Genomic DNA, 21,814 nt, shown 5'->3' with positions numbered 1-21,814 from the left:
CCTAGAAATTCTTCTCAGGCAGTGGCGCAAAATGGGTGGTATCGGATTAGCTGCAGGTTATATGCAGCGCCTGATATTCAGTTCCATTGCGCGAAATGGATGCTGTGCTAATAAGCCATGCCTTTTTGAAAATATGGTTTTAGCATGCAATTTTGGTCCTAATTGCTGCTTGCCATAATTTGAATTTTCCTGAAGGTGCTAAATCAGGCACCTGTAGGTTTAGCACTGAAGTGCTGATTAGATGCAACTTTTGTCGAGCTTCATGAACCCACTTCCATGGAAGGTGTGGAGTGGGCTGGCTGACACACAGCGGCATATTTCAGGATGGCTCAGTGACCGAGAAAGAGGGCGCATAGGTTCTTAGCATGGCACTGGATGTCCTGGTGGAGTTGGTCCAGAGGAGAAGGGACATCCTGTACCCACCGGGGTTTGCCGTCCACCTGTCCCTCTCTCCGACAGCAGTTGGTGCTGCTCTGCCTGGCCTCATCTCCTCCTCCCATTCGGCCTGCAGACAAAGGGGGACCTCTAACAAGATGCCAGTGACTAAGCACACCCTTTCTCCTGTAACACGACCAATAAAGTCACCCTTTTTAGATGAAGTCCTCAGTGAATTTATTGAATAAATGTTGGTAATGTGTTGGTGAAGTCTTGACAAAGTGTCCCAGAAAGTGTCCCGATGTGTTTCAAAAGTCCTCTTCAAACCTCAAGCACAGTAAAAGGTGATGGCCGCAAAATTCGGCACCTCAGTATCAGTAGCTTAAGGGCGGTTTCAGGATAAAATGGCGGCTGCACCACTCCCGGTGTGGCCTGCGCTGGTCACCGTTTTGGTGAGGGTGATGATTGCGGCAGCTATTGTGCACCGGCAGTAAGCAGAGTAGGCAGATCATGGCATCGGCCAGCGTGTAACATTGATTTGACGCACAACCTGCCATTTTGGACATCACCACTCCATTCAGCACCCTCTCCTAAACATGTGCGTTCTTCTGCACGAGGGACACCCCACCAGTGCAATTTAAAGGGATGCACATCATGATGGTGAATGCTTGGTATCGTGGCAGCAGTCATAATGCCTTCATCCTGCGCCAGTCTGCTGTGCCAGCAATCTTCCAGCCACAACATCAAACCCGAGAGTGGCTGCTAGGTGACAAGGACTATCCGCTCTACACTGATGGCTGATGAGTCCCCTTCACAACCCCACCACTCATGGCCAACAATCATATAATGACAGTCATGCTGCCGCAAGAAATGTCATCAAGCAGACCATCGGGGTGTCAAGCAACGGTTCCGCTGCCTTGACCACTCAGGAAGAACTCTCCAGTACTCATCAGAGCAGGTGTCCCAATTCATGACGGACTCTACAACTTGATCATGATGGCACAACCCTTGCCACCTCAGGAGAAGGAAGAGGAGGCCGAAGAGGATGAGGAGTAGGAGAAAGGGAGGAGGCATTCTGCAAATCCCCATTCCGGATGGGCTGTCCATAAGCACATCATCAGACTCCGATTCCCCCGAATGAAACTCCAGATCCCCATTGTTCAACACTTCCCCACCTTACCATCAATCTGTCATGGAACATTAAAGTGCCCTCTTGGCCACAATGCTGAATTGAAAGCCACCACAAAACAATTTATACATTAAGAATTTCAAAACTATCACCCTGTGCATTCCCTTAGTGCCTGTCTGTTGCATGCCTTTTTCTATACTAGTGCTCCTTGGTTGTTGGAAGGCTGCTGACTTTCAGTGGGTGTGAGTGTAGATGGCCATGCAGGATGACCTCTAGCAGCTATGGGCCTAAAGGGCCCAGTTATAGAGTGCACCACCTCAGCATGGGTGGCAGCATTTGGGCTTTCTGGCTGATAGGCAACAGCAAGGGCACTGGCAGAGTGGCAGTGATGGAAGTACAAATGCGGTCATCCTGAGAGAGGACAGCAGGTTCCTGCTCCACAGACCCACTGCCACTCCCTCAGGGAGGCCCCTCAGCAATACCAGTAATCTATTGGAGGACAGATTGCTGAACTACTGTGAGACCCTGCGAGTCTCTTCCCACCACTTGTAAACCCAGCCACGATGGCAGCAGTCTGAGCTTGCATGGCAGCAAGTTGTCAGAAGTCTGGGCTTCCAATGCAGCACTCAGATGTTGGGTGGCTTATGCTTGTACTGCAATGGAAGTTGAGATACCGGCCATCAGATCCTGCAGCCTGGTTGTATCCACAAGTGCTCTAATGGAGTTGCCCATCACTTCCATCCTGGAAATAATGAAACGCAAGCTCTGCACAAAGCTCTGTGCAAGTTTAGAGCCAGACTCCTCCATGCACCTTGACAGTGACAACAGGCTCTCTGGCAGACCTGCCAAAGCACCAATCATTTTATTGTGCATGCCCATCACCCTTCTTCTGAAGGCCATCTCATCAAAGTCCTCATCTGACTCCAATGCTACATCCGAGAAGTAAGGTGCCCTTTCTCTATCCTGTTGAGCCGTAACTACTTTCCCCTTTCCTTTGATGCATTAACAATGAGGTGCTTCTTTCAGAAAGCAACTCCCCTTTAAGAAGTGCAGACTGCATTTCACACTGCAGGCTACCTTTAAATTTGAAATTGGGCACCCTGTTATGCGCTGAGCCCAACAGCATGGGCTCAGTGCTTCAATCATGTTAGTTTGCTGGCAGTACGAATTTTATGTGCTGCTTGCGTTACTTTCAATGAGCATGGGCAGATCGCGCATCATGATCTTGCGCCCATTTTCAGGCATTATCAAATTTAGCCACTGATATACTTTTAAGTAGTGCTTAAATTCTGAGCAATGACTTGTTTACTCCTATTCAGCTGGGCGCTGTAAGAAGATGTTGCTAAATGAATAATGATCCACAAAAATGACGTGAAGCCACTTTAATGAGCGCTAGCAGGCAATTTAATTACCAATCAACCCCTTAATGATCCTCCAGGCGGCCATTACTAGTTCTGGCTTCAACCCCTTTACATGACGTCTTGCACTAAACGTGGGCTTAAATCAGCATTGTAGCTTAAGACCCCATCTTGGCCACCTCTTTACCACCTAAAGTACCGAACCAAAATCACCCCCATCAGAGGTTGGATCACGATTTGTGAATAACTACTCAAATTAGCTTAATCTGAAGAATTAACGGTTATTTGCTCTTGAACACCAGTTCCAAACCATTTAGAAGTGACTTAGACATGTACGTGAATATTGGTCTCATAATACTACCTCCTGAATGAGGAAAATCAAGTGGACAACCAGTTACATCAATCATTACCACCCCACCTGGAACATGCACACACTAATACACACACTACACAAATGTAGCTAATGATGTTGATGATAAAGCACAGGGTGAGGCACAGAGGGCTGGTGTGGAAGAGTTTACCACCAAAGTTACAGTGGACGATTGGAAGAACCCCCACAGAATGTCTCCCCCATGCACAATTAAACAGCACAGTTGAACAAAATTAATTCATTTTTAATATAACTCAGTCCCTCGTTATTTCATTGAGTGGAAAATAAATGTTAAGTAGTCAAAATCTAGAGAAATCTGCTGACTCCTGACATTTCCTCTGTAGGTACCTGGAAAGACTCTCATAAAATGGTATTGCCTGACAAATGATTGATTCTGATACTGATCTTTGTGAATCACATGACATATCTCAGTCATAACATTCACAGTGAGCCTGAGCCACCTCACACTACGCTCCTCTGCCATGCACAGATAGCTGACTCGGTTGCAGTTGACCTGCGTAGGTTGTAGATTTTGCAATTTGTGGGTTGCCTATGTGCTCTGTGCACACAAGACATCCGATTCTCCTGTTCCACTGAGACATGCCCACAATGCTATTGGGCATCATCATCATAGGCAGTCCCTCGGAATCGAGGAAGACTTGCTTCCACTCCTAAAATGAGTCCTTTGGTGGCTGAACAGTCCAATGCGTGAGCCACAGATCCTGTCACAGGTGGGACAAATATTCATTGGGGGAAGAGGGGGGGGTGGGTGGTGGGACTGATTTGCCGCACACTCCTTCCGCTGCCTGCGCCTGATCTCTTCACGCTCACGGCATTGAGATTCGAAGAGCTCAACGCCCTCCCGGATGCACTTTCTCCATCTCGGGTGGTATTTGGCCAGGGACTCCCAGGTGTCAGTGGTGATGTTGCACTTTACCAGAGAGGCTTTGAGGGTGTCCTTGTAATGTTTCCGCTGCCTTTTGGCTTATTTGCCGTGAAGGAGCTCCGCATAGAGCAATTGCTTCGGGAGTCTCGTGTCTGGCATGCGAACTATATGGCCTGCCCAACGAAGCTGATTGAGTGTGGTCAGTGCTTCAATGCTGGGGATGTTAGCCTGGGCGACGACAATGATGTTGGTGCGTCTGTCCTCCCAGAGGATTTGCAGGAACTTGCGGAGACATCGTTGATGATATATCTCCAGCGACATGAGGTGCCTTCTGTACATCGTCCATGTCTCTGATCCATACAGGAGGGCGGGTATTACTACAGCCCTGTAGGCCATGAGCTTGGTGGTAGATTTGAGGGCCTGGTCTTCAAACACTCTTTTCCTCAGGCGGCCGAAGGCTGCACTGGTGCACTGGAGGCAATGTTGAATCTCCGCATCAATGTCTGCCTTTGTTGATAAAAGGCTCCCGAGGTATGGAAAATGGTCCACGTTGTCGAGGACCGCGCCATGGATCTTAATGACTGGGGGGCAGTGCTGTGCAGTGAGGACAGGCTGGTGGAGGACCTTTGTCTTACGAATGTTAAGCCTAAGGCCCATGCTTTCATATGCCTCGATGAATACATCGATGATATCCTGGAGTTTAGCCCCAGAATGTGCACAGGTGTCGTCCGCGTACTGCAGCTCAATGACAGAGGTTGGGGTGATCTTGGACATGGCCTGGAGGCAGCGTAGGTTAAACAGCTTCCCACTGGTTCTGTAGTTTAGTTCCACTCCAACGGGGAGCTTGTTGACTGTGAGGTGGAGCATGAAGCGAGGAAGATTGAGAAGAGGGTTGGAACGATGACGCAGCCCTGTTTGACCCTGGTCCGGACGTGGATTGGGTCTGTAATGGATCGGCTGGTAAGGATCACGGCCTGCATGTCGTCGTGGAGCAGGAGAAGGATGTTGACAAACTTTTGGGGGCATCCAAAACGGAGGAGGACGCTCCATAAGCCCTCACGGTTGACAGTGTCAAAGGCCTTTGTAAGATCAAAAAAAGCCATGTATAAGGGCCAGTGTTGCTCCCTGCAGTTTTCCTGCAGCTGTCACGCTGAAAAGATCATGTCTATTGTGCCCCGTGGGGGACAAAATCCGCACTGTGATTCCAGGAGGAACTTCTCGGCCACAGGGAGAAGACGGTTGAGGAGAACTCTAGCGACAACCTTCCCAGTGGCTGATAACACGGAGATTCCCCTGTAGTTGCCACAGTCGGACTTGCCCCTTTTTAAAGATGGTCACGATCACTACATCTCTGAGATCTCCTGGCATGCTCTCCTCCCTCCAGATGAGAGAGATGAGGTCATGTATCCTCACCAACAGCGCCTCTCCGCCATACTTTAGTGCCTCAGCAAGTATTCCATCTGCACCCGTAGCCTTGTTATTCTTGAGCTGTTTTATGGCTTTGCCTACCTCTTGCAGCGTTGGGGTTTCACTGAAGGTGGTGGCAGGCAACTATGGTGGTGCGGCATTCCGGCCTGTTGTTGTTGGAATTGTCCACGAGGGTCCTAACATTCCAGGTCCCGAACTTCATAATAGCGAAGTGAAAGATGCCTGTGCGCGAATTCTTTTAACGTGGGGTGGCTGCTGCATACCGGCAACTACATGGGCTTAGCTGAGCAAGGTCTTGGTCCAGTAGCAAGGGGGTCCAAGACGACTGGAGACCAGGCACTGCTGTATAAGCCTAATTGCCTACGGCAAGATGTTGGCTGCAAGCTCAGTGCAGAGTTGCGCCATTGATGGTAGATGGCCTGAGGCTTGGTTGGGGGGCAGGCATTGGGAAAGTTAGCTGCCCGCTGGGGTTCCAAGGGATGTTTGGAAAGTTTCTTCCAAGGTTAAAAATTTCCCCAGAGGTTTCCAAGTTGTTTTAAAAGTTTAAGAGTTTAAAAGTATTTCCAAATTATTTAAAAAAAAAGTTACACAGGTTGATTGAAGGTTTAATAAATAAATTAAGAGTTGATTAAAAGTAATTGAAAAAAAGTTCTCCAAGTTGATTAAAAATTGGGCACCGTAATATATAACTGTGCTGCTGGGCAGAAAATTCCTCTGCACTATTCACTTCTTTCAATGCTATGGTGATAATTCCAAATCTTTCACTGCATTAATAACTCCAGGTCTTACCTGGAGTAAGATGCTCTTTACCAAAATCGTAAACTGTAAGAATGGACTTTTGGACTCATTCGTGCACATAGGAATGTCAGGGCGATTCAAAGGCCAATTGTATCACTACAGTCGGAAACTCCAAATACTTCTCACAAATTGATACATAATCTCTTTCCACCTCAATATCAGGTCCAAAAAAAAATTCTTAGTCTAGCTCTAAAACAGATATTTTAATTTGCTGTATCTCATACTTTTATTTTTATACCATATTTCATAAGGTAAATGAATAATTCCTTTATAGTGGCCTGATTTTTTGAAATCCTTTTCTCTGATATGAAATGTGGCCCATGTAACTAAGAAAGCTTAATAAAGGTTTTACTTCAATTGGCATGCTTGCTATTCTTGAACTCACAAATTTAAGGGTACAATTAATTTTGAAATAGCTGACTATTTTTCTCCATATTTCTAGTTAATAGTGCTGGTGAAGACTTCAAAATTGTTGTTATCGATTTCTTCTTGCTGTTGTTTACAAGAGAGAACAAGTCTTAGACTGAGAACTTTGTGCCTTTTCTGATGTGTTAGCACCTGCAATTTGAAATCGAGAGAAAAAAATGTACGTTAAATGAATTCAGTTTTGTTTCTGTGATACAAATTAGATTGGTAGTTCTATAATGTTTAAAATTATAGTTACAAATTACTCCAACCACAAACACAATTTATGTATAGATACATCGTGGCCGAAATTCAGGGTCCGGATAAGGCCCGTTACCGCCATTTTGCGGCGGCCATGCGGCGGAATCGAGAGGCTGCCGTGTTGCAGTCCATTGGCCACCACAACACAAATTCAGCTCAGGGATTTTTCAGCCTCTCCCCACTTCCGCCTCGCTGCTGCTGACTGCCGCAAGCACGTCATCAAAGCACACACCGGCACTCTCCCGCACCTCCAGCATACTCCACCCCAAATTTACTTGGAAAAATCGTTGAGCACTGCGCATTGCCCCCGACAACTTTTTCTGTCGGTGCACCTGGTTTCTTGTCTGTGAGCCACGGCAGCATGGCCGCCCATCAAAGGGAGGGCACCCTGCCGCAGCGGCCATGTTTTTATTTTTGCCGGTCAACTTCCCGATCGGCCGGCCAATTATTGGCCCATGTTTAGCCGGGCCTCCAACAGGCAGCCTGGCACCCCCTCTTGGTGCCAGGCTGCTGGCCTGGCCGAAACCCTCCCTGGTGGCCCAGTGGCCGAACCTACAGATTCGCCAATTCTCTCCCCTTTAAATGAGGGAAGAGATGTGGTGACGCACACGCACAGTGACGTCATCATCCCTTCGCCGCTGAGCCCCAACTTCTGTCCCAAAGGGTAGAAAATCGATTGGAAGGCCACCTCATCGCACCCGGTGGTAAAAACAGGTAAAATATCGTGGGAGCACCAGCTTTCTGCTGTGCCTGAATTTCAGCCCCATCAGCTTTTGTCAGAAGCCCAAACAATCTAAATGGTTGTTTCTCTCTTTCAATTTACTCATCTTTTTAACATAATATGGGATAAATTTTCAGCCCTTTCAACTGATGGTATGAGGCCGTGAAAATGGTGAGCAATGACCTACAATTCCATTGTCGTGGCAATATTCACAGGGGGCCTACCGCTGGGCAGCTGTACTGCCCCCCCGGAGTCAAGCGGTAGGTCCATTTAAAATGGAAATTGGGGTCCTATGATGTCAATAGGACCCGATTGCCATTTTTGGGCTGATCTGGTCTGAGCATGTGCTGTGCATGTCCAGCCAAAGAGGACCCGGCAGGTGTGTTCCTCCTTATTTTTATTTGAGAGTGCTCTTCCCGGCCCCAGAAACCCAGTCTGGACATCTGCTGCTCCAACTCCCTCCCTGTCCGCAAAACAGTCTCGTCCCCACCAGGAACCAATCTTCCTCTGAGCCAATATTGCAGCAGTTACGGGCTGCTCCAATGCACTCGGATTCTGGCCGTGGCCTGCTGGCCAGCTGGCCAGATATAGCTCTGGGGGACATCCACCCCTACATGTCTAATTTAAGACATTTTACAAGATGCACTGGGCTGTATTTGTACTACTGTATTTACTAGAATTTATAGCACAGAAACAGATCATTCAGGCCAACTGGTGTACACCAGTCTTTATGCTCCATACAAACCTCCTCCCACCCGAATTGACCTAACCCATTCAGCATATCCTTCTATTTTGTGATTCATCTTCAGATGTCTAACCTTGTTTTGCTGCAAGTGCTTCTTCCTTTTGCGCTTTCGCTTCCTCAATAGCTTTCATTTTTGCCTCGTGCTCATCAGCCCGTGCTTTCCACTCCTTTCTGTTGTTGAGTATGCCACTGAGCATAGGCTGAATTTCAGAATGAAATCGAGTGAATTCCTAATATAACCAGAAATAATATTATTAGTGCAAGCACATATTTACTAACTAATTACACATTCACAATATTCAAATTTTATAAATGTAGAAAAACATGAGGTGGTATATATTGGTAGGAAGGGTAAGGAGGGCATATACTCCTTGGAAGATAAGTGTCTAAATGGGGTAGAGGAGCACTCTGGAGCTCCCGCAAAGCCAACTCACTGGCTTTTAAATGGGAAAAAACGTGCCTGGGCTGCATTTTGAATGGGCCTTAAAGGGGCCACACACCCAACAAAAATGAAAGGGACCATTGGTAGTAATGCAGGTTAATAAGGCCATAAACAAAGCAGTGGGGTTCATTTCTGAAGGGATAGAATTGAAAAGCAGAGAAGTTGTGCTAAATTTGGATAAAACCATGGTTAGACCACGCTTGGAGTAATGCGAATAGTTCTGGACTCCGTATTAAAAAAGGATATAGAGGCACGGGAGAAGGTGCAAAAAAGATTTATTAAAATAATCAGGGCTTATTCTAATCAGGAAAGATTGAAAAGACTGGGGCTCTTTTCTCTAGAAAATAGTACACTGAGGGATGACCTGATAGAGATCTTTAAGAATATAAGAATATAGGATACACATAGAGAAGATGTTGCCACTTGCGGGAGAGACCAGAACTAGCAGCCAAAAATATGAAATAGATACGAATAAATCCAATAGGGAATTCAGGAGAAATGTTTTTACTTGCTACCACAAGGAGTAGTTGAGGTGGCTAGCTTAGATGCATTTAAGGGGAAGCTAGATAAACTCACGAGGGAGAAAGGAATAGAAGGATATGTTGATAGGGTTGGATGAATAAAACTGGGAGGAAGCTTGTGTGGAGCATAAACAGTGGAATGGTCCACATTTCTGTGCTGTAAATATGACATAATACTATGTAATTTTGCTTTATTTTACTTAAGATGAATACAATGGACAAAATAACCCTGAGAAAAGATTTTTTAAGTTTTTAAAAATGGCTCAGCATTTCTAAATATCTGAGGGTGGTGAGAATATTTCTGAAATGAGAAACATCTCTATTACCATTACAGTAGGTAGCGTTATACTCATAATAAATGGTCAGACCGAGTACTGTGTGTAATGAGCAAGTGTGACCTTAGCTCCTTTATTGTAGTTCCAGAGTGCAGCTACCTCGTGGGTGGCCTGCTTATATACTGTGCTCCAAAGGGATGCTGGGATCCCTTGGGACTCCAAAAGATAGGCCCTCTGGTGGTCAGGTGTGATGCAGGTTACAAGGGGTCAAATACATAACATCACTCCCCCGTGAAGTCAAAAGTTCATTTATTTACAAGGTGAGATGATCTGGGGCTTTGCGCTCCCTTGTCGATCGTCTCGGTACAAATGCTGGTGTGGGCGGGTTGGTCAGTTCTTCACCGGGCTGTTGGACAGCTGGCCTTGCCGAGCTGCTGGGGATGATGAGTTCGGTTTCGTGGTCAACTGTAAGATCAGTTGCCACTTGTGTGTGTGTTGGAAGGTCAAAGTTGTTGGTGTCCTCTTCAGGTTGTCCGTAGCTGTTGGAGAACCGCAATTTGATTTGGTCCAAGTGTTTTCTGTGCGTTTGTCCATTGGTCAGTTTGACCTGAAATACCCTACTCCCCTCTTTGGCTGTGACCATGCCAGCGAGCCATTTTGGACCATGTCCATAATTGAGCACAAACACAGGATCATTGATCTCAATATCACGTGACAAATTTGTGTGGTCGTGGTACATACTTTGCTGATGCCGCTTGTCCTCCACATGATCATGTAGATCAGGGTGGACCAGAGAGAGCCTTGTTTTAAGCGCCCTTTTCATGTGCAGCTCACTGGGGGAATCCTGGTGAGTGAGTGGGGTCTGGTGCAGTAGCAGTACTCGGGACAACCAGGTCTGCAGGGAGCCTTCAGACACGCATTTCAAGCTGTGCTTGATGGTCTAAACTGCCCGTTCTGCCTGGCTGTTGGATGCGGGCTTGAACGGGGCAGATGTGACATGTTTGATCCCATTGCGGGTATGAATTCTTTGAATTCAGCACTGGTGAAGCACGGCCCATTGTCACTGACTAGGACATCAGGCAAGCCGTGCGTGGCAAACATAGCTCGTAGACTTTCAATGGTGGCCGTGGATGTGCTTATAGACATTATTGTACATTCAATCCACTTTGAGTAAGCATCCACGACAACCAAAAACATTTTGCCTCGGAATGGACCCGCATAGTCTACATGGATCCTTGACCACGGTTTGAATGGCCAGAACCACAAACTGGGTGCATTGCTCAATTGAAAGCAAGTGTTGCACTGGCGCACACATGACTCTAAATCTGAGTCGATGCCAGGACACCACACATGGGATCTGGCTATGGCTTTCATCAATACGATACCTGGGAGGGCGTTGTGCAGTTTGCAAATAAATGTGTCTCTGCCCCACAAAAGACAGTCCGCCTGCTGGGACAGTTCATCTTTATGCCTGTGGAACGGCTTAAGCGCTTCCTGCATCTCCACTGGATCAGCTCCCATGGAGGACACAGATTTTTTTTTACCAGGGACAGTAAAGGATTTGGCCTTCATAGCTAGGGGATTTGAGTATAGGAGCAGGGAGGTCTTACTGCAGTTGTGCAGGGCCTTAGTGAGGCCTCACCTGGAATATTGTGTTCAGTTTTGGTCTTCTAATCTGAGGAAGGACGTTCTTGCTATTGAGGGAATGCAGCGAAGGTTCACCAGACTGATTCCCGGGATGGCAGAACTGACATATGAGGAGAGACTGGATTGACTGGGCCTGTATTCACTGGAGTTTAGAAGGATGAGAGGGGATCTCATAGAAACATATAAAATTCTGACAGGACTGGACAGGTTAGATGCGGGAAGAATGTTCCTGATGTTGGCAAAGTCCAGAACCAGGGGACATAGTCTAAGGATAAGGGGTAAGCCATTTAGGACTGAGATGAGGAGAAACTTCTTCACTCAGAGAGTTATTAATCTGTGGAATTCCCTACCGCAGAGAGTTGTTGATGCCAGTTCATTGGATATATTCAAGAGGGAGTTAGATATGGCCCTTATGGCTAAAGGGATCAAGGGGTATGGAGAGAAAGCAAGAAAGGGGTACTGAGGTGAATGATCAGCCATTATCTTATTGAATGGTGGTGCAGGCTCGAAGGGCCGAATGGCCTACTCCGGCACCTATTTTCTATGTTTCTATCCTGGCTGGTCCAGGTCCTGATCTGACGGGCCGTAACTGGGGATTTCTCATTTTCAAATGCCTCCATGACCATGAGCAAGTGTGCTGACTGTGCCATTTTCACCCCGGTGGTGGGCAATGGTAGCCGACTGAGAGTATTTGCGTAGTTCTCTGTGCCCGGTCTGTGGCAGATTAAATAGTTGTATGCAGACAGCGTGAACGCCCATCTTTGGATGCGGGCAGAGGCATTGGTATTAATCCCTTTGCTCTCTGAGAATAGAGATATGAGCGACTTGTGGTCAGTTTCAAGCTTGAACTTTAGGCCAAATAAGTACTGGTGCATTTTTTTTACCCGTGAACGCACGCCAGGGCCTCTTTTTCAACCATATTGTAGGCCCTTTCGGCCTTGGACAAACTCCTGGATGCATATTCAACTGGTTGCAAAATTCATGATTCACTAGCCTGTTGTAACACACACCCGGCCCCGTATGACGACGCATCACAAGCTAACACCAATCGTTTACATGGATTATACAGGACAAGCAGTTTGTTAGAACACAATAAGTTTCTGGCTTTTTTAAAGGCAGCCTCTTGTGAATTCCCCTATACCCAGTCGTCTCCCTTGCGCAGTAGCGCATGTAGGGATTCTAGCAGGTTGCTTAACTCAGGTAGTAAATTACCGAAGTAGTTAAGGAGTCCCAGGAACGACCACAGCTCCGTCACGTTCTATGGTCGCGGCGCGCTCTTGATGGCCTCCGTCTTGGCGTCAGTGGATCTGATGCCGTCTGCTGCAAGTCTCCTTCCTAAGAATTCAACGTCCTGTGCCAGGAAAACACACCGAGCATTTCAACCTGAGTCCCACGCGATCCAGCCGACTAAGAACCTCCTCCAAGTTCTTCAAGTGCTCCATTGTGTCCCGCCCTGTAACCAATATGTCATCCTGGAAGACCACTGTGCAAGGACCCGACTTTAGCAGGCTCTCCCTGTTCCGCTTGAAAATTGCTGCGGCCGACCGAATCCTGAACGGGCACCAGTTGTAGATAAACAGACCTTTGTGCGTGTTGATGCAGGTGTGGCCTTTCAAAGACTCCTCCAGCTCCTGCGTCATGTAGGGGCCGAGGTCAGGTCCAACTTGGTGAACGTCTTCCTTCCAGCCAGGGTTGCGAATAGGTCATCTGCCTTTGGTAGCGGGTACTGGTCCTGCAGCGAAAAACGGTTAATCGTTACTTTATAATCCCGTAAATTCTAACCGTACTGTCCTCCTTGAGTACCGAAACAATCGGACTGGCCCAGTCATTGAATTCCACTGGTGCGATGATGCCTTCACGTTGCGGCTTTTTCACGCATCATGTACGGTACCGCCCGAGCCTTGTGGTGGATGGGTCGTGTACCGGGAAACAAATGGATCTGCACTTTCGCCCATGAGAAGCTTCAAATAACGAAGGGAATTTGCTTAGAACCTGGGTACATGCGGTGTCGTCGACGGACGAAAGCGCTCAGATGTCGTCCCAGTTCCAGCGGATTTTCCCCAGCCAGCTTCTGCCAAACAATGTGGGGCCATCCCCTAGCACAATCCACAGTGGGAGTTCGTGTACTGCTCCATCGTAGGAGACTTTGACTTCAGCACTGCCAATTACAGGGATTAGCTACTTTGTGAAAGTCCTTCGTTTGGTTTGAATCGGGCTGAGCTTGGGCCTGTGTGCCTTCTTTCCCCACAGCCTGTCGAAGGCCGTTTTACTCATTATGGACTGACTTGCCCCCCCGTGTTCAGCTCCATAGACACTGGAATACCGTTTAGTTCAACTTTCAATATTATCGGCGGGCATTTTGTCATGAACGTGTGTACCCCGTACACCTCTGCCTCCTCCGTACGAGTTTCCAATTCCATCTGATCCACTGTGGATCGATCTTCCTCTGCAACATGGTGGTTTGCAGGCTTTGCAGCTCGCCTGCACATTCGTTAGAGGTGTCCCATTGTTCTGCAGCCATTGCATGCATAGTGCTTAAAGTGGCATTGATGGGGCCGATGATCACCTCTTCAGTGCCAACAGAGTGTTAACTGCCTCGCATTAACAGATGATGGCAGACTCTGGGTCAATTGAGGTCGGGCCACAGCAGCCGGCGTGTACATTCTGCCATGTACATTTCTGCTCAAAACCGACGTTACTTTATGCTCAGTACTGGCCAAAACTTCTTTGTTCTGCGAAATCTGCTTGGTGTTGTCGCCCTGGTGTGGACATAAATGCCTGGGCTATCGTTATGGCTTTACTCAGATTTGGAGTTTCTACATTCAACAGTTTGCGAAGGATTGTCTCATGTCCGATGCCCAGTATGAAAAAGTCTCTGAGCATTTGTTCTAGGAATCCCTCAAACTCATAATGTCCTGCAAAGCGCCTTAGTTCGGCAACATAGCTCGCCACTTCCTGGCCCTCCGATCGTTGACACATGTAGAACTGATATCTCACCATCAAAATGCTTTCCTTAGGATTTAGGTGCTCCCGGATCAGCGTATACAGTTCTTCATAGGATTTCTCTGTTGGTTTTGCTGGGGCCAAGGAGATTCTTCATGAGGCCATAGGTTGTTGCCCCACAGACAGTTAGGAGGATCGCCCTTCGTTTGGTCACGTTCTCGTCCCCTTCCAGCTCGTTGGCCACGAACTATTGGTCGAGTCCCTCCACAAAGGCCTCCCAATCGTCCCCCTCTGAGAGCTTCTCCAGGATGCCGACTGGTCTTTGCATTTTCGCGCAGTTGTTCGTTACCTCGTCACCAATTGTTATACTCATAAGAAATGGTCAGACTGAGTACTGTGTATAATGAGCAAGAGTGACCGTGGCTCCTTTATTAAAGTTCCAGAGTGCATGTACCTCGTGGGTGGCCTGCTTATATAGTGTGTTCCCAAGGGATGCTGGGATCCCTTGGGACTCCAACAGGTAGGCCCTCTGGTGGTCAGGTGTGATGCAGGTTACAAGGGTTCAAATACATAACAGGTAGTATACTGAGCTATTATTATAATAGAATTAGCCTTTGTGTTAGTGAAACATTCCACTGAGGAGGAGAGCTACACGCCCTCCTGCTGAAATCTTGCCACAGGATAGAAACTGCCAAGAAACACATTATATGGTAGGTGGAACCAGCAGCTTTTGATTAACAAGCACTGAACCTGTTATTGTTGAGGTGGACTTTGGAAGTAATACAGGTACCGCCATCCACTTCAGATCTTACTGAAACTGATTGAAAATAACATGCTGACAGATAATATGATGCAGACTAAAAATTACCAATGAACCCACTTTGCTTTGTCCGTTTTCTGGCTCTTAAAACATTTGTAATTTTAACTTGTATTGTATGGTCTGACTGCATGCTATGTCACCGAAATTAAATGAATTAATTAGTCAAATAATAATACTAGCTATTCCCATTGGCACTTTAAAATCGTTGCAGATTGATGAAAGTCCAGAAGCTGAAATAATCCTTGTAATCTTGGGCCATCTATTATTAAAAATAGCTTTTAACTGAGAAAGATAATCCATAGATTTGTCAGCTTGCCACTGGACTAATAAGAACATAAGAAATAGGAGCAGGAGTAGGCCATTTGGCTCCTCGAGCCTGCTCCACCATTCAATAAGACCATGGCTGATCTGATCCTGGCCTCAACTCCACTTCCCCACCTGCTCCCCATAAATCTTGACTCCCTTATCATTCAAAAATCTGTCTATCTTCATATTAAATATATTCAATATATATACACAGCTCGCTTGGGTAGAGAATTCCAAAGATTCACAACCCTCAGAGAATAAATTCTTCCTCATTTCTGTTTTAAATGGGCGACCCCTTATTATAATGATACACTTACAAGGGAGCTATGAGCATGGGACACTGCTAGTTTATATGCATCCATTGCCTTTTGATGCTGAACTGATACAAAAGAAGATATAAGGGGATAGACTTCCCACTATGATCGCTATCGTCCAAAAATGGTCGATATTTCCGGCCTTAGTGATTTTTTAGTTTTCAGGGTTGCTGGAATATTGCCCATTTTTTTGACCGCTAGTTTCGGCTTTTTATTTTGGGCGATAGCCTTAGCAACGTGAAATGGGCCTTTGTGATGTGGAATGGGCCTTAGCGATGTATTCAGTCGTGCAAGGCTGGCGTCTATAGCACGGCCGTTCTGCGCATGAGCGTTTTTTTTTAGCAAAGAACTTTTCACGTAAGTTGGGAGGTCAGGGGTCATCTGTGCATGCTCAGCAGGCAATGGGAGGGAGAGAGCGAAGGAAGCTTTTGAATGAGGATGCATTTTCAAGGAGTGCTGAACTTAAAATGATGGAGATGTCCCAGGACGATTCGAGAGAGTGTCTGCAGGAGGTTGCAGGGGGAAGGAGGGCGAAAGCCTTCTCAGACGAGGCTAATGAGGCCTTAGTGAACGAGGTCGAGACTCGGTGGGGCCAATTAACCCAGGGTGGGCATGGGAAACCTCCACCCCGGATTTATCAAAAAATATGAGGCGAGATCGCCGCTATTGTTTCATCAGTGTCCCATGATAGGCGTGAGTCAGACCAGTGCCGCAAGAGTCTGGCTGCTTCGGCAAGAGTAAGTATCAAATTATGAAATTTTAATTGTAATGAACCACTGAATTAATTAGAATTTAAATCTGCCGGATTGTAATTAAGTTGGGTAATCTTGCATAGCTTCCCTGCTAAGATTTGGACTGCGGTCGGAACCTGCGCCCTTTAAGTCTAATTTGGGCACTGTCTCCTTTTTGGTTATGTTGGTGGATGGGGCACGACTGAGCACTAAGGGGTCCGATCACCTTTACCCAGACTGTGTGAGTCTCTCTGGCTGCTGTCACTCACACAGTGACCCAGCCTGGACTGGGGGAGAGTTGCCCTGGTTCACTGTCTGCCCTGGGACACTTTGGGACGTTTGCTCCGGCCACACGGAAGTCTCCGAGCACAGCCCATGTATACGGTGCCCCATCCCATTACACTTCTGTCATTGCCAAGCTCACCAGCGGTCCTGATAACCACCCACCCCCACATCCCGGGGAACCTCCATCGAGTCAAATAAACCGCCTACCCCCCTCAGGCATCGAATAGCATGGCCCGTGGATTGGGCCCTTCCTGAAGATTGTATGAGAGATGTTTGGTGTCAAGCATTAGTTCCTAAACACAATCTTATTAAGTATTTTCTCTGAACATAGATGTTATAACCATGCATCCATTGTGGATACAAACCGTATTAGCACATAACATTAGAATCTGTTGTCTTTCTGTAATAGTACCTAATGAATTAGCTTATGCCATGCTCTTGTCACGTTTTGCAGAGGAAGATATCTAAGAATCGGGCGGAGCAGAAGCGCACCGGAGGAGGCCCTGCTGAACTACAACTGCTCACTGACTTGGAGGAACTTGCTGCAGCACTAGTGGACAGCCACAGTCAATCTGCCACCCGTGGTGGTGCAGATCCCATTGTTGTGCCACGTGATTAAGGTATAAAGCAGTGGTAAACCAGTGATAATTTAAAGTAATTTAACGGCATTTCATTATAATATATGAATGATGTCATGTTATGCATGCAGCTTCTGTACTACTCTCCGGTTAAGAACATAAGAACATAAGAAATAGGGGCAGGAGTAAGCCATTTGGCCCCTCGAGCCTGCTCCGCCATTCAATAAGATCATGGCTGATCTGATCATGGACTCAGCTCCACTTCCCTGCCCGTTCCCCATAACCCTTTACTCCCTTATCGCTAAAAATATGTCTATCTCTGCCTTAAATATATTCAATAACCCAGCCTTCACAGCTCTCTAGAGCAGAGAATGCCATAGATGTACAACCATATGATTTAATCATATGCAACGTCTCTCGTTCACATTTATTGCAGTAGTGTTGCTCCTCATACATATGACAGCACAGCGCAAGCATTCTTATGTCTACCCTTATCCTCTAATAACCTCAATTACGTTTTGCAGCTACCAAGACTCCCAAGGCACAAAGGGAGGCCCCTGCAATAACCCCTTTGCAGCTGCAGCCGGTCATCACCACGGGTCCAGAAGAGGAAACAACTGAGGAGGAGAAAGATGAGCACCTGTTATCTGTAGTACCTGCGGCCACGTCTTCATCGACAGATGAAGTAGCGGGGCCAAGTGGCTTGCAGCAGGCCACTCCAAGGCATCCAGTGCCCACTCCGACCCCATGGAGGTTGAGTCGGCGAGATAGGCACGCGTTGCGATGGGCAGATCCAAACAAGGACATGGTCTCACTGTCAGGGGCAAACATCAACATAGGTCGAGAGCTCCTCCAGGCACTTGTTGGGTTGACCGGAAGCATTGACACAATGTCCATACAAATAACAGAGGACATGGATCGGATAGTTGTGGCAATTGGGCAAACGACCGACACTGTCCATGCCTTGCGGCTTGTGATAGTGTCGGGAGACAGCACTGCACCCCAAGGTGCTGTCCGACCAAGCACCAGGACAGATGCAAGACAGGAGGAAGATCATCCTTCTGACTCAGAAGACATTTCTTCGGAGACGACTTCTCCTCCAGCCATTGAGGAGATTCTGCCGACGCCTTCCTCCCACAGCAGCAGGACTTGAGGTCCCCTGATGCAAGGCGTCTTGGTCCCATTATTCGGCGAGTTTAACGGGGGTTTACTACAAGCGAGGGGTCAAGGTTCATGAAGGAAGTATGGCCGCAAGTTGGGGGCAGAGGGGTTGCTGTATATAGTTCTTAGTTCTTGTCAAAAAATGTTTTTGTTAAATGTTCACTGATGGTGGGAGGGTGTTGTTATGTTATTGTTGTGTTAAAAATGTTGTTGACTGTTCAGGGTTGCGGGGGGGATGGTGGGGTGCGGGGGTGTTATATATGTTTGTTCTAAAAATTTTCAAATTTGTCTTTAATTATTAAACTTTTTTATATAACTTTACAATTGTCGTGAAGTGTCTTCAAATAATGTACAGTAAAACATCAATACAATGGTTGGAAACAATGGCCATGGCCAGGCAAGGATGAAACGTAATGCAACTGTAACTGTCACCAATGTAACTTCATGCGAAGCGTTCATTTATGAGCTGCTGACACAAGAGATTTGCAGCTGTGTAACTACCACAATAAACTCAGTGATCTGCTGAGGGTGGTATTGTAGGTTGCCTCCTGAGTGGTCCAGGCATCTGAAGCGCTGCTTAAGCACTTCAATTGTTTTTTCGACGATATTTCGTGTAGCTATCTGGCTTTCATTGTAGCACTTCTCGGATTCTATCAGGGGGCTTACGCAGTGGGGTCATAAGCCAGCTGGCAAGGCCATATCTTAATCTCCCAGCATCCAACTGTGACCTTGTAGCTGACTCTTAGAGGTCAGAGACAGTGCTCTCATGCAACATGTGTACATCATGGATGCAGCCTGGACAATTTGCATTTACTGCCATGATTATTTGCTTGTGGTCGACAACGAGCTACAAATTCGGAGTGGAATCCCTTTCGGTTCTGAAACACCTCTGCATCCTGTAAAGGTGCCCGCAGGGTGATGTGCATACAGTCTATTGCTCCCTGCACCTTGGGAAAGTTTGCTATTCGTAAGAAACCCAAAGCCCTCAGTCTGTGCCTCCCTAGTCATTGGGAAGTGTAAAGGGCTTCAGTCACCTGTTGAATGCAGCAATGTGTGGCGTGCTGAGAGATACTGCAAATGTTGCCAGCTGAAGCCTGAAAGGAACCCGATGCATAGAAAGAAAGTGCCGCAGTAACCTTAACCTCAACGGGCAGTGCGGTCCTGATGGTGCTGGTAGGCTGCAGATCTCCCTAAATTAGCTGGCATATCTCACTGATGACCTCTTTTCGGAAGTGCAGCCTCCTAATGCACAAATTGGACAAGTTGAGGTATGATTGCTTATCCCTGTAAATGCGTTGGGTGTGGCGTCTTCTCCTCCGCAGCAGTCTGCCACCTCTTTGATTGGGCACATAATGCCCTTCAATATACCTTCTCCCATCTCTATTCTGCAGCATGTGATTAGTGATCAATATTGGCTGAGAAATTGAAGGCCCCATCACTATGAATTGCTATAAATGCCCTTAATTTGTCCTCAACAGATACAAAGGTGATTAGATGATTGGCAAGAGTCAAAAAGGCCCTTAAAATCACTCACAAATTGATTGTCCTCACAAGCACTTGAAGCAACCTTTTACTACAGATCCACCGAGTTAGAAAATGGCGTCCGTAGTGCCAAGTACTCACAAGTAGTGCCGAGTTAAGGTCAGGTGAGTGCAGTTTTTTTTCAGCAACTTTTTCGGCCAGCGATTATTTCAGCGAATTGTGGGCAAAATGACGAAAGTAGTGGTTGGTGATAATTGGACGCAAGTTTCCATTTTCAGCATTACTCTCGGCCTTGCACGTGGATGACGTCATAGTTTTAAAAAAATTAGGCTGGGCGATGTAGCACATTCATATGTGCCAAAAGTTGGGCAGGTGATAAATGGGTGATAATTAGGCACTAGTTTTCACTTTTTAGCAAATATGGGCAATAGCCTGCATCTCAGTTCTGATATGGGTGCTAAATGGGCTATGATGTGCCGAAATTCTAGCCCAAGGTACCTTCACAGGTAAACAGAACTATTAATCTAAATTACATTTCAAAAGGCCTCTCAGAATTCTGCTAAGCAATTTACATGTCTTCAAGAAGAAGTAAGGCTCTGCCGACGGTGGGCATGCAATGCGCATGCGCTGAAAACCGGCTTTTCTGATCTGCCTTTTAAGTGCTATGGACAATTTTGTCTAATCTACTTCTTCCTTCATACAGAAAAACACAGCCAATATTCCCAGAAATTATTATACAATTGTCACAATGTTGGCAAGCTATAAATTCTTACTGAAAGCATTTGTTTAAGGGCAAATTTTGTGAAACTCCACACCATCAACAGAGCCTTATTAGCAGCTAGAACATACTGAATTATCCAGACATGTATTTGCGATTATCCAATATGTGCTGGCTCTGTACGAGCTCCCACCTACAGTGGCTAGCATTGCAAAATATACCTATAGTTTAATTTAGACTATCATTTAGTGATTCATATAATCTGAAGCAGGGTCGATGGGTCTATCATTACAAGTAAACGCTTCTGTGTTGCGTAAGGGTTACAATTAAATATTTCTTTGGAGGGTAAGTACTTTCAATTAATGTATTAGATGCTAAAAAAGATTATTTGAAGTGTCATCTCCTTTGGAGGAAATATTTTCCTGTTTACTATTGAAGAAGTAATCTTCTGCAAACTTTACCACTTTGGATTTTCCAGCCAGAAAGATTTTTTGTGACATACCCAACAAGCTGTCTTTGACTGCCATTAAAACTGTGCAGAATTGCAACATTCTTGGTTCTGAAAATTGATGCTGGTATTCAACGCAAACAGAATTCCAGTACTTATAAAGGTTGTGTTCAATTGTGGGAATATTGGCTGTGTTTTTCTGCACTGAAATATAGCTGCAGAGCAATTTGGGATGCAAAATTGTAGATTTCAATCTAGGTCAGCATCTGTACTAGTAAGAAAACTCCAAAAATTTAACCAGTAACACAAATCGGTCAAATTACACATACAAGTACACAAAAAGAAGGGTCAGAAAAGACGATCAGGTAATCAGTATCGTGCTAAGTGTTAAAAGGTGTAGTCTCATGCACCACGCAGCCCAGTTATTAGTAATGCTATCTCCTGGGGGAGGCAAAAAAACAGAAAACAAAAAGCTTGTGGCCAATTTCAGGAAAATTCCTCTGCAACTCCCTAAAGCAATTAAGCATGCTCCAGGAAACATGACGCATCACTGGACATCCTTAACTATCCCTTTCTCTTCTCCCTCTCCTCAAGCTCCTGGAAATGTAATTCGCCTGTGGAGGACTGGAAAAGATCATTTCTATCCATCAAAGGAGTCCCAAATACC

The 21,814-nt window shown here is 46.4% G+C and overlaps 1 protein-coding gene across 1 annotated transcript in view; it reads right to left on the bottom strand.

Moving 5' to 3' along the window:
• Positions 1 to 6,843: 6,843 nt before the first annotated feature.
• The window catches only part of pde6a (phosphodiesterase 6A, cGMP-specific, rod, alpha), a 94,211-nt gene continuing 79,240 nt past the window's right edge, over positions 6,844 to 21,814 (bottom strand). The window contains exons 21-22 of the mRNA XM_070877272.1: positions 8,550 to 8,706; positions 6,844 to 6,902 (exon numbers count right to left, since the gene is read on the bottom strand). Of these exons, the coding sequence (XP_070733373.1) occupies positions 6,844 to 6,902; positions 8,550 to 8,706 (216 nt within the window). The remainder of the gene's footprint in view (positions 6,903 to 8,549; positions 8,707 to 21,814) is intronic.

Source organism: Pristiophorus japonicus, chromosome 4 (assembly GCF_044704955.1).
Source record: "Pristiophorus japonicus isolate sPriJap1 chromosome 4, sPriJap1.hap1, whole genome shotgun sequence".
NCBI lineage: Eukaryota > Metazoa > Chordata > Chondrichthyes > Pristiophoridae > Pristiophorus > Pristiophorus japonicus.
Note: the sequence above shows the minus strand (reverse complement) of the source record. Positions and strands in the feature narration are given on the sequence as shown.